The sequence below is a fragment of the Chaetodon auriga genome, chromosome 5, assembly GCF_051107435.1.
Source record: "Chaetodon auriga isolate fChaAug3 chromosome 5, fChaAug3.hap1, whole genome shotgun sequence".
Classification (NCBI taxonomy): Eukaryota; Metazoa; Chordata; class Actinopteri; order Chaetodontiformes; family Chaetodontidae; genus Chaetodon; species Chaetodon auriga.
This window is the reverse complement of record NC_135078.1, coordinates 22,985,199-22,996,889: the sequence shown is the minus strand read 5'-3', so window position 1 is coordinate 22,996,889 and position 11,691 is coordinate 22,985,199. Positions and strand designations below refer to the sequence as shown.

Genomic DNA, 11,691 nt, shown 5'->3' with positions numbered 1-11,691 from the left:
GAAAGACTTCAATTTTACTTATTCTCATTAACAGCAGGGAGGATGTACTCCTGTTTTTACTACTACTACTACTGCTGCTGCTGCTGCTTCTTATAATAATAATAATAATAATAATAATAATAATAATAATAATAATGCACTGAGTGGATTTGCTTGCTGTGTTTCCCATGTGCTTGTGCTGAAATGCCCTCGGTGGCTGTGCGTCGGTGGCTTCAGGGTGAAGAATGGCTCATCTACATGGTGCTGAATGAAGTGTCGGTTTTCAGCGCAAACTCCTCCCCTACGGACGGGCTGCGCTTTTCTTCCACTTCAACAACCAAGTAGTTTTCAGGGCGCATTCCCCGGCAGCAATGTGGAGGGAAAGGGCGACCACGTCCAGCTGAAATCTTTCTACTTTTTGCGTCGCGTTTTTTTTTTTATTTCTCTTTTAGAGTTTCTAAACTTTGCGTTTGTTTGGGCAACACTGCGGCTCGTCGACTACGAAGGAGGAAAGCGAGTTAGAAGTGAAGAAAACTGCAGCTACACCGTCTCGTTTTCTGTTTTTTTTTTTTTTTCTTGAGCCATTGTTTTCTTACATGGATACGAGGAGATGAAATCGGACGTGTTTCTCGTCGTTGAGTAAGCTCTCGGACGCTCGGACTGCTAGTTTATGTGGTCCCCGGGCTCTGTAGGAGGAGGAGAGAGAGTCCCATTCCTCAGCAGCACAACAAGGAGAGGCACACAGGGGCCACAAGTTGTCCACAGGCTGCGAAGGAGGCGAAACTTTGCCAAGTTGCTGCGCATCCGGCCGCTGTCGCCAAACGTTCATCGCTGTTTTGCACCGACTTTAAACTGGATTATAACCGCAATGCCCGTCATGGACCACGGGATCCCGTTCAGAGGATGAGAAAGGAGTTTTGAAACATGAACACTTTCTTGTAGTTAGTTTACTACTCCAGCGACACGTTCGGACAACACCGATCTGATAAAAAAAAGAGAAAAGTCAATTGTTCTTGCGTTTGTTTTTCCTGCCCTCGATACTAAACACACACTGTTCTGCAAAATGCCACAGCTGAACGGAGGTGGTGGGGATGATTTGGGGGCCAATGATGAAATGATATCTTTTAAAGACGAAGGGGAGCAGGAGGAAAAGATATCCGAGAACGTATCGGCGGAAAGGGATCTGGATGATGTGAAATCCTCCTTGGTGAACGAGTCGGAGAGCTCATCAGATTCAGAGGTAAGGACGCAGCGCACATATCAACGTCCCACCCCCGAGACACGGCTCAGCATGCAGAGAAATCACATTTAATGGTGTTGAAAGTTTCAATAGTTTCTTCCCCTCCGTGTGTGTGTGTGTGTGTGTATGTGTTCTCCCCCTGTCAGCAAGCAGAGAGGCGCCCCCAAACCAGACCCGACTCAGAAAGTTATGAGAAAGCAAGAGACTACTTCAGTGAAGGTAAAAAAAAAAAAAAGACAGAACCCCCCCTCAGTACTTTGAGTGCTACAGCTGGCAATCATGTCGCGTTTATTAACCCTGACTTTTCTTTATCCCTGCAGCACTGAGAAGGCAGCAAGATGGTGGCTTTTTTAAGAGTCCTCACTATCCTGGCTACCCGTTTCTCATGATCCCAGACCTCACCAACCCGTACCTATCCAACGGCTCTCTGTCTCCGAGCGCAAGGACGGTGAGTGTCCCCGCCGGTGTCTCATTCTTTATTCCTGTCTTCATTTTATCGCACTCTGCAGAAAAAAAGAAAAAAAAAACTTTGGCCGTGCGTAAAAGTTCCTTGTGCGCTGCCAGACCGCCATATTCCCTCCGAGTGGCCTCTCAAGGAGTACTAACTGCTTCTTTGTTCTTTTTTGGGGGGGATATACATTTCTCCCTGCCACCCACCCTCGACAGGGCTCGCGTTTGACAACTTCTCATTCGGCTCAAAGTTCAGACACATTAGTCATTCTTTCGTATTTTGAGTGCACTCACTCTGAGTCCTGATTCTATACTTTGGAGTGACCTTGTTAAAGCTGATTGTTTGCTTTCATTATTAGTTTCCCATGTGGACTATTATTCTGTATTATTATGCAGTGCACATTCAGGTTTTTCTGTACTGTATTCTTCTATAATGTAAATATTTTAACTTGACTCACCCCCACCAGGCTTTTCCTTTGTGCACTTTGCTGTTTTCATGGAGATATTTCTTAAGTGTGCAGGCTAGTAGCCATCAGCTCAGTGTGTTTTTGGCCTCTGCAGGATTTTGGCTCACATTCTCTGTAGAAAATTAAAAAAAGAGAGTTGTTCCTGAAGTCACATCTGAGAGTAACAACAATGTAATACCCCGCTTTGACACACATGGGAGGCATTTCGCCACAGTGTCCATGACAGCTGCTGTCCAGAGACTTTTAAAGTCTAGATAAGCTCGACAGTCTTAAGTAAGTGTTGTTGATGCAGAGTTTGCAGTGATTTGTTTACTTGTTGCACCACATCGGTTGTCCATGAAGCTGCAGGGGTGCTTTTAACCAGTATTGCTATCATTGTTAGATATTGTTGCATTGGTTTGTTTGCCGTTATTGTGTTCCTGTTCTTTCCAATATGAGCCGTAAATATCACATGTACAACAGGAGAATTAAGCATGTGATTTCACACCAGTTAGCAAGGATGCAAACAAGACTAGAGAGAAAGTTCATGGACAAAAATCCACACTGAGATCAAATAACACGTCAGACACAGTGACACTGAATACTGATTCCAAGCAACAGGATTTTAAGAAATGTACCCAACACTATTTAGAATATTAAATACAGTTTGAATGGACTATGCAAACTTCCTTGAAATAATCCCTGCTGGAGAGCTCTGTTCTTCTGAGCTCGTCCATCCCCCAATCCATGTCACATCCCCCCCAAAAAACAAGTACTTTCGTTAAGGCCTGGCAGGCATCTGACTGAAAAGACCCCCCCCCCCCCCTTTTCTGTCTCCTTTTCACTGTTCCAGGCCCACTCCCCTCGCCTCCCTCTACCTTCCATTCAATTAGAAAGGCGTTAGTTGACCATTGTTATTCTGAGCAGTCTTGATGGCTTCATTGGAGGTCTCCATTGGGGCTCATTAACTAAATGGCTACTCTGCTCACATTAGGTGATACACACCACCGTGTACATCGTCTATCTGGTTGCTTTTGGACACCAGAGTTAAAAACGCTGAAAATATGAATGCATCATGATATTCAGTGCTTCCTCTGAAGTTTTTTTTTTTTTTTTGCAGGAAACTTAAATAGATGTTTTGGTGTGTTAAAGTGAGCAAACACAGTCGTCTAAAGTAACAGCTTTCAGCTTTTGTCTGTCCCCTGCTTTGTTTTGTGTCTCTGGTGTGAAATCCTCTCACTTCCTCGTGTTTTTGTCCAGCAAAACAAAGTTGAAAATTAAAACGGCTGTTCCTGTTGCTTGGGGCAAAGTAGCAAATAATTGGAGAGGATTTAAAATTTAGAGGTATAATCCTCCACATTAGAGAAAAAAAAGAAGAATGAGGTCAATGGGACAGAGTGAGCTGACACTGTCAATCATCAGCGTGGCAGAAAACATGGAGCCAGACAATAGCTGGCATACTTAGCAGACGTCTTGAGGTCTCCATATTGCGCTCGGCTCAGCGTGAATGCGGTGAATTTGATTGACGAGAGGTTGGGCTTAGTGCCTTTTTTAGGCTCGCATTCTGAGGATTTGTCTTGTTTACACCTGTGGAAGACTACGGTCAGATCTGCTGGATGGTATTTACAAGTGGCCTGCATCTGGCCGACAAGTTTGTTTCACTAAAGAGCTCCATGGATAGTTATCATGCATAATCATTGGTGGAATACAATGATTGGCTCATGAGAGAAAGTTTGCCCACATTGTGTTGTCACCTCTCTGGTGTTGGGATACAAACACTCCTCTGCTCCTGCAGGCAGTTTGTTATAGAGTGTGTTGGACGGCCCTGCTGCGACTGACAGATTTGTTTTATAAGCGTGGTGTGGTATGTGGTCGTGCCTGTGCTGCATGAGGCACGTTAAAGTTGCGTCTCTTAAACAGATCATGTGATTAATACCAGGCAACATAATCCACATGTAGAGCTGCAGTTTCATGGCTTTGAGCACAATGTAAATGTTTTCGTGATAACAGATGGGACAACATGTGCACGTGTTTGAAGCATTTCTACATTTCCTGCATGTTTCTGTTTACAACTCTCCTCCCCCGCGTGACATCTCAGTATTTCTGTGTTACAATAAAGCAGCGAAAGGCTAAATATTCCCTGCATTTCAGTAATAGATACGAGATGTTGCTCGAGTTATCGTGCACTGACTTCACTCTGCAATGTGCGACACGGTGAAGGATTTGAGTCTCGCACTTTTAAATTTGGATGTGGCAACCCTATCATGAGCAATGAGAGACAGGCCGACATGGGATCAGCACAGAGTTCCCCCGAGGGCCAAGCATAACTGATTTAAAGCCTGCTCAGAGCTGACATTCTGCTGTAATCCACTGAGAGCTGAGGAGGAGGTTTTATGTTTGCAGAGATGTTCCACCAGCCCGCGGTGGGGTGCAGGGCCAGAGATGCCTTTTCCCCCACTTACGAAGTCATCCTGACAAATCCCGCTTATTGTTTGTCGATTCATTGATGTGATTATCGCCGTATTGTTCCTGTAGTGACGGACTAATGCCAGATTTAATTGGTGAGCACACACTCTGCTTGACGCCACCACTTGTCAGCTTCATCAGCACTTTCAGATAACTCTGCTGGTGCATCATCATCGTCACGAAAGTGCGAAATGCCTCTTGTCTGTGAGAGGTGGCGAGTGAGCGAGAGCGAGGTTGGCCACTCGGATATATCTTCATCAAATAGGCAGCGGGTCACTCGAGCTCCAGAGCATGATTGTTGAATAGAAGATTGTTTGAGATTGAGATACGAGCAGAGAGCTTGTATAAGCCTGAACATGTCAGTGGCTGTGATTGCATGCCTGTCTGACTTCTTTTTTTCTTTTTCGTTCTTTCTGTTGCTTTTGGTGCTTAAAAATGTGCAGACAAAGAAAAGTCAACACAGACATTGTCCCGCTGAATAAAAGGGCCTCTCCCTGCATAAGCAAGCACTGTTTGCGTGGAGGTGTCTTTTCATCAGGTGGCTCGCTTGGCATTTCGCTCACCTTGCCGTGTACGTGCGCGCGTGAATGTGCGCACGTGCGCCGGTGCGTGCTGCAGGTTGGTGTGTGTGAAGTCTGTGAGCGTTGGGGGGGTGGGAGGAGGGGCTGTTCAGGTGAGGCTGCGTGGATATTTTGCAACAGAGGCAACAGTGTACAGAGCTCACATTCTGACAGCCCTCAGTGTTGTATTCCTGAATGTTAGCGCACAAATATTTTTTCAGCCAAGCACTGTGTCAACACAGCTAACATTTTTGACTAGGTTGATGGTTTTTAAAAGATTTTTTCTTCAAAGGCAAACACATCTACATCAATTTAGTGGCTCTGTTCAATTAAAAACAGATCGCCAGCAGCCGCAGAAATGCCATCGCTGGCTAGGGGCTCTTCGCCTGGAGTGATTAATTTTGATAATGAACTCATTGCTGGGCCTCGAAATTCAATTAAAATTGGCAAAAAAATATATGGTTTTGAAATATGAAATGAATCATGATTTTGTTTGAGAATGAGGGGGAGATATTTGGGCTGATGTTTGCACTTTAACGCTTTAAAACAGAAGTATTTTAATTGATTTAAGTATAAATTTGTAACACATTTCAACAGCAGTAAGTCTCAGCAATTACTTTTTTATTACGTATGGGTAATCAAGTCAGGTCTAATTAGTGCAACACAAACCAAAGCAGTTTATTGTGGTGATTATATTGCCGTAACGTGTTGCAAATGTTCCACTTTACATGCCTTGACATGCATAAATCACTCGTCTAAATCAGTAAATGTCTAGAGACGCTTTTCGTTTTCTGTAACTTTAGAAGCTTCACCTCACTGGTGGAGGTTTGCAGGATGGTGCAGTTTGCATTTCCAGACCGTGGATGCTCACTTCCTAACATCACTCGTATAGAACTGTGTGAAATGGTGTCAGTCCTGGTCTGTATCCTTCCCTCTTTGGTCTCTGTGGAAAGCGCGAGTTGGCGTCAATTCCTCCTGCTACCCCATAGCCTGCTAGTTCACTACCTAACCCACCCACTCGCCCGCCTGACATTAGAAATTCTGTTTATAGCGCTCTCTGGCTTCTCGAGCGCGGGGCCCATCAGGAGCATCTCAGCACCCTTTGAGGAAAGGATAACCAACATCTCCCCTCTCCAGCCGCAGACTCCCCATGTTCAGTGACATCAATGAATCCCTTTGATGTGCCAAGCTGAATATGTGTGCAAATGTGTTTTTATCAATTAATGTGTTTTTCTCATTTGCTGTGTTTGGCCAGAGCTGCTGCACAGTTTGGTACACTGCTTTTCCCTGTGAAAATTTGGGTGAACTCGTGTTTGAGTTGAGAGACGTTCAGTCGAAGATGGACACCTCTCACACCTGAGTTCACCCCGAAGTCTCTGTTTATCTCTGTAGCTTTGAAGCGGTTTGAGTCGCTGAGCATCCTGAACAACAAAAAAATCCTGCAGTAGAATTCGATATTACAGCGTTTCAACAAACAAAAAAACAGCAACTATGTAGAGGAAACTTCTGGTCATGTCTACACATGTTCACCTCTACTATCAAACATTCGCAGTCCTCGTGCAGTGGACGGTCACTGTAGGACTGCACCATTATGAGACTCAAAGACAGCGGGTGACGCTGAAGCAGTGGACATCCAAAGCTTGCTATCCTCCACAGCTGCTCCTTCTCAAAAAAGTGAAGTTTCTGGAGATGGAGACGTGGGAGGTGGAGACACGTCTCATGTGTCATGTGAATACCAGCTTAGTCATGTCTGTTGTGTGGTATTAACCTGGAGTCCTGGTGCAGGAGGGGGAGGGGGAGGGGAGGGTGGGCCCACCTCCTGGATTTATCAGCAGGGTAGTCAGACTTTCCAGGTGACCGCAGTCCTGAAACTGTTTGTCCCGAAACAGTTTCTGATTGCGGCTTAATCGTCAAACTGGTTTATCCTGTAAAAATCCTTCAAATCCAAACGTGAGCAGCTTCCTTTCTCTTTTCTGTGTCATGTCAACAAGTCGCAGTCCGACTTAATGAATGATTTGAAGACATTACAGCCGCAACCAATCATCATTTTCATGATATGATTACTTGTTGATTAATTATGTGGGCTGTGACATTTCAGAAAATAGTGAAAAATGTACATTATTTTTTCCCAGAGGCCAAAGTGACGTACTCACATCGCTTGTTTTGTGCGAATAACAGTCAAAAACCTGAAGATATTCAGTTTAGTGTCAAATTTGACAAAGAAAAACAGCTGGGAGCCGTGAGTTTTGGAGAATATCTGCTCAAATCAGAATAGTAGCTGATTAATTTTCTGTTGATCAACTTATCATTTCAACAAACCTGTCAGACTATCCGATAATGATACTAGTCTTCACTTGCAGCCAAGTGAGGAGGGGGTGGGGGTGGGTTGACAGTAAACAGTAAATTGGACTGTCCCATATAAGTGTATGTGGCCCTCTCGTAGCCATAACCACTACTGTTTAGCTCACATAAAGAAATGTTTTCCCTCCATAATTGTACCTTAAACGCTTCACTCCATGCTAATAAAACGTGATTGTACAGCAGGAAGAAAAAGCAAAAGCTCTAAACAGGATTTCATCAGTCTGGTATTCCAAGCAGCTGTTTTCAGTTTAAGCACTGCAGGCAGCAGGAGAGAGAGAGAGAGAGAGAGAGAGAGAGAGAGAGAGAGAGAGAGAGAGGGGAGGCAGAGGAGAGATTGTTGATGAGATGTGGTGGTGGGAGCTTAAACTGGGGCAGATACGGGTCCTGCTATTCCTTCGCCTGTTATCCCGAGGTGGGCCGGCTTCCAGACCTTGAGGCACTCACTTATCTGAGGGATTCTGTCTCCCACAGAGCGCCGTTTTCTCCGCCGACGACCACAATGCTTTGCCATTCCCTTGCAGTCACAGCCCAATCAGCACACAGCGGGAGGCTATCAGGTCGTGCACAAGTTGCATCAGTACTACCGAGATTTGTCTCAGGCTTGGCTTCGGTTCACATGCAGGCCATGGAAATGCGTTCTCCCTGCTCCCGGTCTGTGAAAGGCCATGTCATACAAGTATGTGTGTAGTATCAGTGAGGTTGTAGTGGTCATACTAAATTAAGAAGTGGATGGATATCCGTCCAGGATGAGGTTAGTCGACAGCGAGCGGAGCAGCTGTTCTTCTTGTAGAAGTTATAAATCAGTTTGGCTGCTTCCCACCGAGTTTGTCCTGTAATGGTGGAGCTGCTGGTGCAGCTCGTGTCCCCTGACGGACACACGTCAAGTCAACACGTTGCACCTGCAAACACGACCTGCGACCTGCTGCACACAGACCTTTCTATTAACCTGTGCGCGCTTGATTGGATTAGCTTTAACTTACGTGTTATGACTTCGCTGATTATTCCATTTTTTTATGTGGATTTGTTGTACTTAAAAAACGCAGATAAAAACTTACATATTGTATAAAGTCAGAGCTGTAACTGATGAGGTAACTGATAAGACTGACGCGCCATCTGTAACCTGAATTTAGCCCTTGCTCTAAAAACACCAGTGTGTATGTAATGGATCGTATGTTTGACTACATAAATCTTGACGGGAGCCACGGGGAATTTTCCATGTTTAATACATTTATATGAGCAGGGCACATGTTACGATATGCTTACTTTTACTGAGCTTGTCTTAAATGCAAGGAGGAAAGACAAGCTTTAAGAGAAGGGGGTTGAAATAGAATTTGTATGTTATATTACAGCATGTAACTGCTTTATCCTACAAATATTTATTGAAGTAAAATCAGTAACATTATTTTAAACTCCGTTATTTTTAGCTGTTAGTGTCAGTGTTGATGTATTCCCATAGCGGTTTGCATGATATCATACAAAAAGTACATATTTCATTTTATATTCAACAAAACAGCCTTATTTTTAGTAACATTACTTTAATTTTGCATATTTGTCAAATAATTATGGAATTGCTGGTGGTGCTAGTTTTTGATAAATGACAGCCTGGATGAGTCGATATGGTCTGAATTTGTTTATGTAAATATCATTTTGTTCCCACTCTCAATGTTCCCATGAGATCAGGCTGCCTAATGTCCTAATATTGTCCTAATATTGATAATAACTTAACCTTTGGGTGCCCCTCGCTTCCCTCAGTTACCCTCATAAACCAATTGTACTTGTTAAAAAGTCACAATGTTCTGCAGAGCAACAAATTCGATTAAAGTCGAGCAAAAGCACAAGTCATCTAAAATGTGTGGCCTCCTTATCTGAAGCAGACTTGTGGATCCTGTTAGAATAAACAGCAGAAACGTCCGATGGGCAGATATTTAAACGTTGACCTCGGCCACAGATTCTCACTCTTTCCTGACCATGTGTGCAAAATTGAAAATTAAGACTAATGCCCTTGATTATGAGTTATGGCGGCCGTCGAGGGCCTTGTGCTCCTCAGACATGAGGCTCTCTTTAGTGATGGCGGGGATTCCCCTCGCCCGCCTCAGATGATCAGCATCATTGGGTTTCTTTGTCAGGAGATTTCATCATTTGATATACTCAGGTTTGTCTTTTGGCTGCACTCGGTCTATAAAATGCGCGTTAGCATGCGGTGAATCCTGCGTTGGATGACAGCGACGGGCGTAGGCGAGCTGGACGGCGGCTCCACACCTCCGCTGACATAATCCCTCATCCATTTACATGGCTCCATACCAAATCCCTACAAATGTGACTGACTTATTTGCTGCAAATTTAGAGTAGCTACGTTAGAAAAAAAGATCTAATCAGCCCTATATGACATGGAGTAGGCCAAGGAGTCCTTTTGTTTGATTTGTACATGGGTTGGAGGGGCTGGCTATTGGAAATCCCTGAAGCAGGCTTTAGGGGCAGGTCTGATTCTCGTGTGAAATGGGAAGGCTCTATAGCTCTCGGCTGACTTGACTGGGGCTGTATGGGTGTGTTGGCAGGGGGAGCGCCGGTCATGAATAGGGTCTTTGACTACCTCAGACTTGCCCTGAAAGGCAGGACAAAGACCCTAGGGCAACGGCTTAGAGCCTCACAGCTGAGCTACAGAATGCTTGGCCGAGTCTTCCTCCCTCCTTGCCTGATTTAAATACTACAGTGGCTTTCAGCATTCTGGCGGCGGAGGGAGGCTTGCATTCACCGCAGCACATTTACCATCAACTTTTCTCTCTGTTTTTGTTTACAGTAGACTAATGCCAGAGCTCTTTACGTAATCCATTGCATAGAATCCATCAGAGGTGCTGGTGAATATGCATCAGTGACTCTCTTAAAACCGCCTGAAGATTAGCTTCATGTTGTTCATATTAAGCAGAATTTATTTGGATACAGACTAACTGCTGGCATATGTGTGTATGGCTGCTAATCACAACTCTACTCGGAGCCGTTAATTATGGAGCATTTTTGCTGATCTTCATGCAAGATGGAGATGTTGGCAAGTAAACAAGACGAAACTTGGTGCGCACCTCTAATTGCTTGATTATTTTTGACAGATCTGTGCGACTCTTCGGCTCGGAGATTTGCAGGGGCAGAATAAAAAGCCATAAATCTTTTCTGTGGAGTTAATGGGGTTATTTGAGTCCTGTCCAGACACTCTCTCCCCACAGAGTGTCTAGTTTCAGATGTCACTCAGAGCTTTGTTTGCCCCCCAGGGTGAAGGGTTAGAGGTCAAGGTTCAGGGCCAGTTGGCTGAGTGGCCACAAAAGCCCAGGCTTCCCCTCAGCACATCCGATCCCTTCTTCCACACCAGCCTGCAGCCACAATGAACGGATCAGTTTGCAACATTTGTCTTTTCTTATTATAACCTAAAATTAATTTTCGCTTGTGTCAAGAATTGTAAGGGGAGAGTTCACAGTCTCACAATGAGCCTGTAAAACCGGCTTAGGTTTACGGCTCGAAGCTTTAATAGTTTCTCAGTGGAAACTTGTGTAATTATTCAGTTACAGTTTTGCTCTTTGTTTCTGCATTTGCTGTCCAGCTACTGTGGAAGCCCGCTGTTGTCATAGGAAACACCCTTTAATCGGTATGATTTGCATGACCTGAGAGTTTCTATTCCTCAGATTTCTGCAGAGACCTTCTTATTCTCTCTTTATCGTTCGTTAACAATGGAGAATTGCACCTCAGCAAAATCTCACATCAGCCGGTTGGCAAGAAAAAAAAAAAAGTTCGCAGTTTCTTTGTTCGAAACACCTCAGAAAGTTTGCAAGCCCACAACCTCACCCACATCAGCCACCACCCACAACCTCAACTTCTCTCCCTGCCCCACCACCACCACCCAAACATGTCCTCCAGCCAGGTTTATTATGCCGTTTCACGCAGACCAAAATTGCAGCTGCATGGAGAACAATCTGGAGCACATTAGCTCAGGCGCTGTGATTTATAAATTGTTTCTCAGGCCATAAATCCCTGCTGTAATTGTGCACAAGCACCCCTCTCTTTCTCCAGTCACTCCCCCTTCGTTCTCTCTCTCCTTCTCTCTTTCTCTCAGTCTCTCTCTCTGAGCAGCTTACAGTTCTGGGGTTAACACTAATTGTTTGCAGAAGTGTGCAGTTTGGATTGAGCTGAAGTTTGTTGCATTGTG

At 44.6% G+C, this 11,691-nt stretch overlaps 1 protein-coding gene across 3 annotated transcripts in view; it reads left to right on the top strand.

Annotated features, from left to right (window-relative positions):
• Positions 1 to 293: 293 nt before the first annotated feature.
• Positions 294 to 11,691, top strand: part of tcf7l1b (transcription factor 7 like 1b) — a 31,591-nt gene continuing 20,193 nt past the window's right edge. For all 3 annotated transcript variants that reach the window (XM_076731649.1, XM_076731648.1, XM_076731650.1), the window contains exons 1-3: positions 294 to 1,219; positions 1,366 to 1,438; positions 1,540 to 1,667. In XM_076731649.1, coding sequence (XP_076587764.1) covers positions 1,043 to 1,219; positions 1,366 to 1,438; positions 1,540 to 1,667 — 378 coding nt within the window. In that variant the 5' untranslated portion in view covers positions 294 to 1,042. The remainder of the gene's footprint in view (positions 1,220 to 1,365; positions 1,439 to 1,539; positions 1,668 to 11,691) is intronic.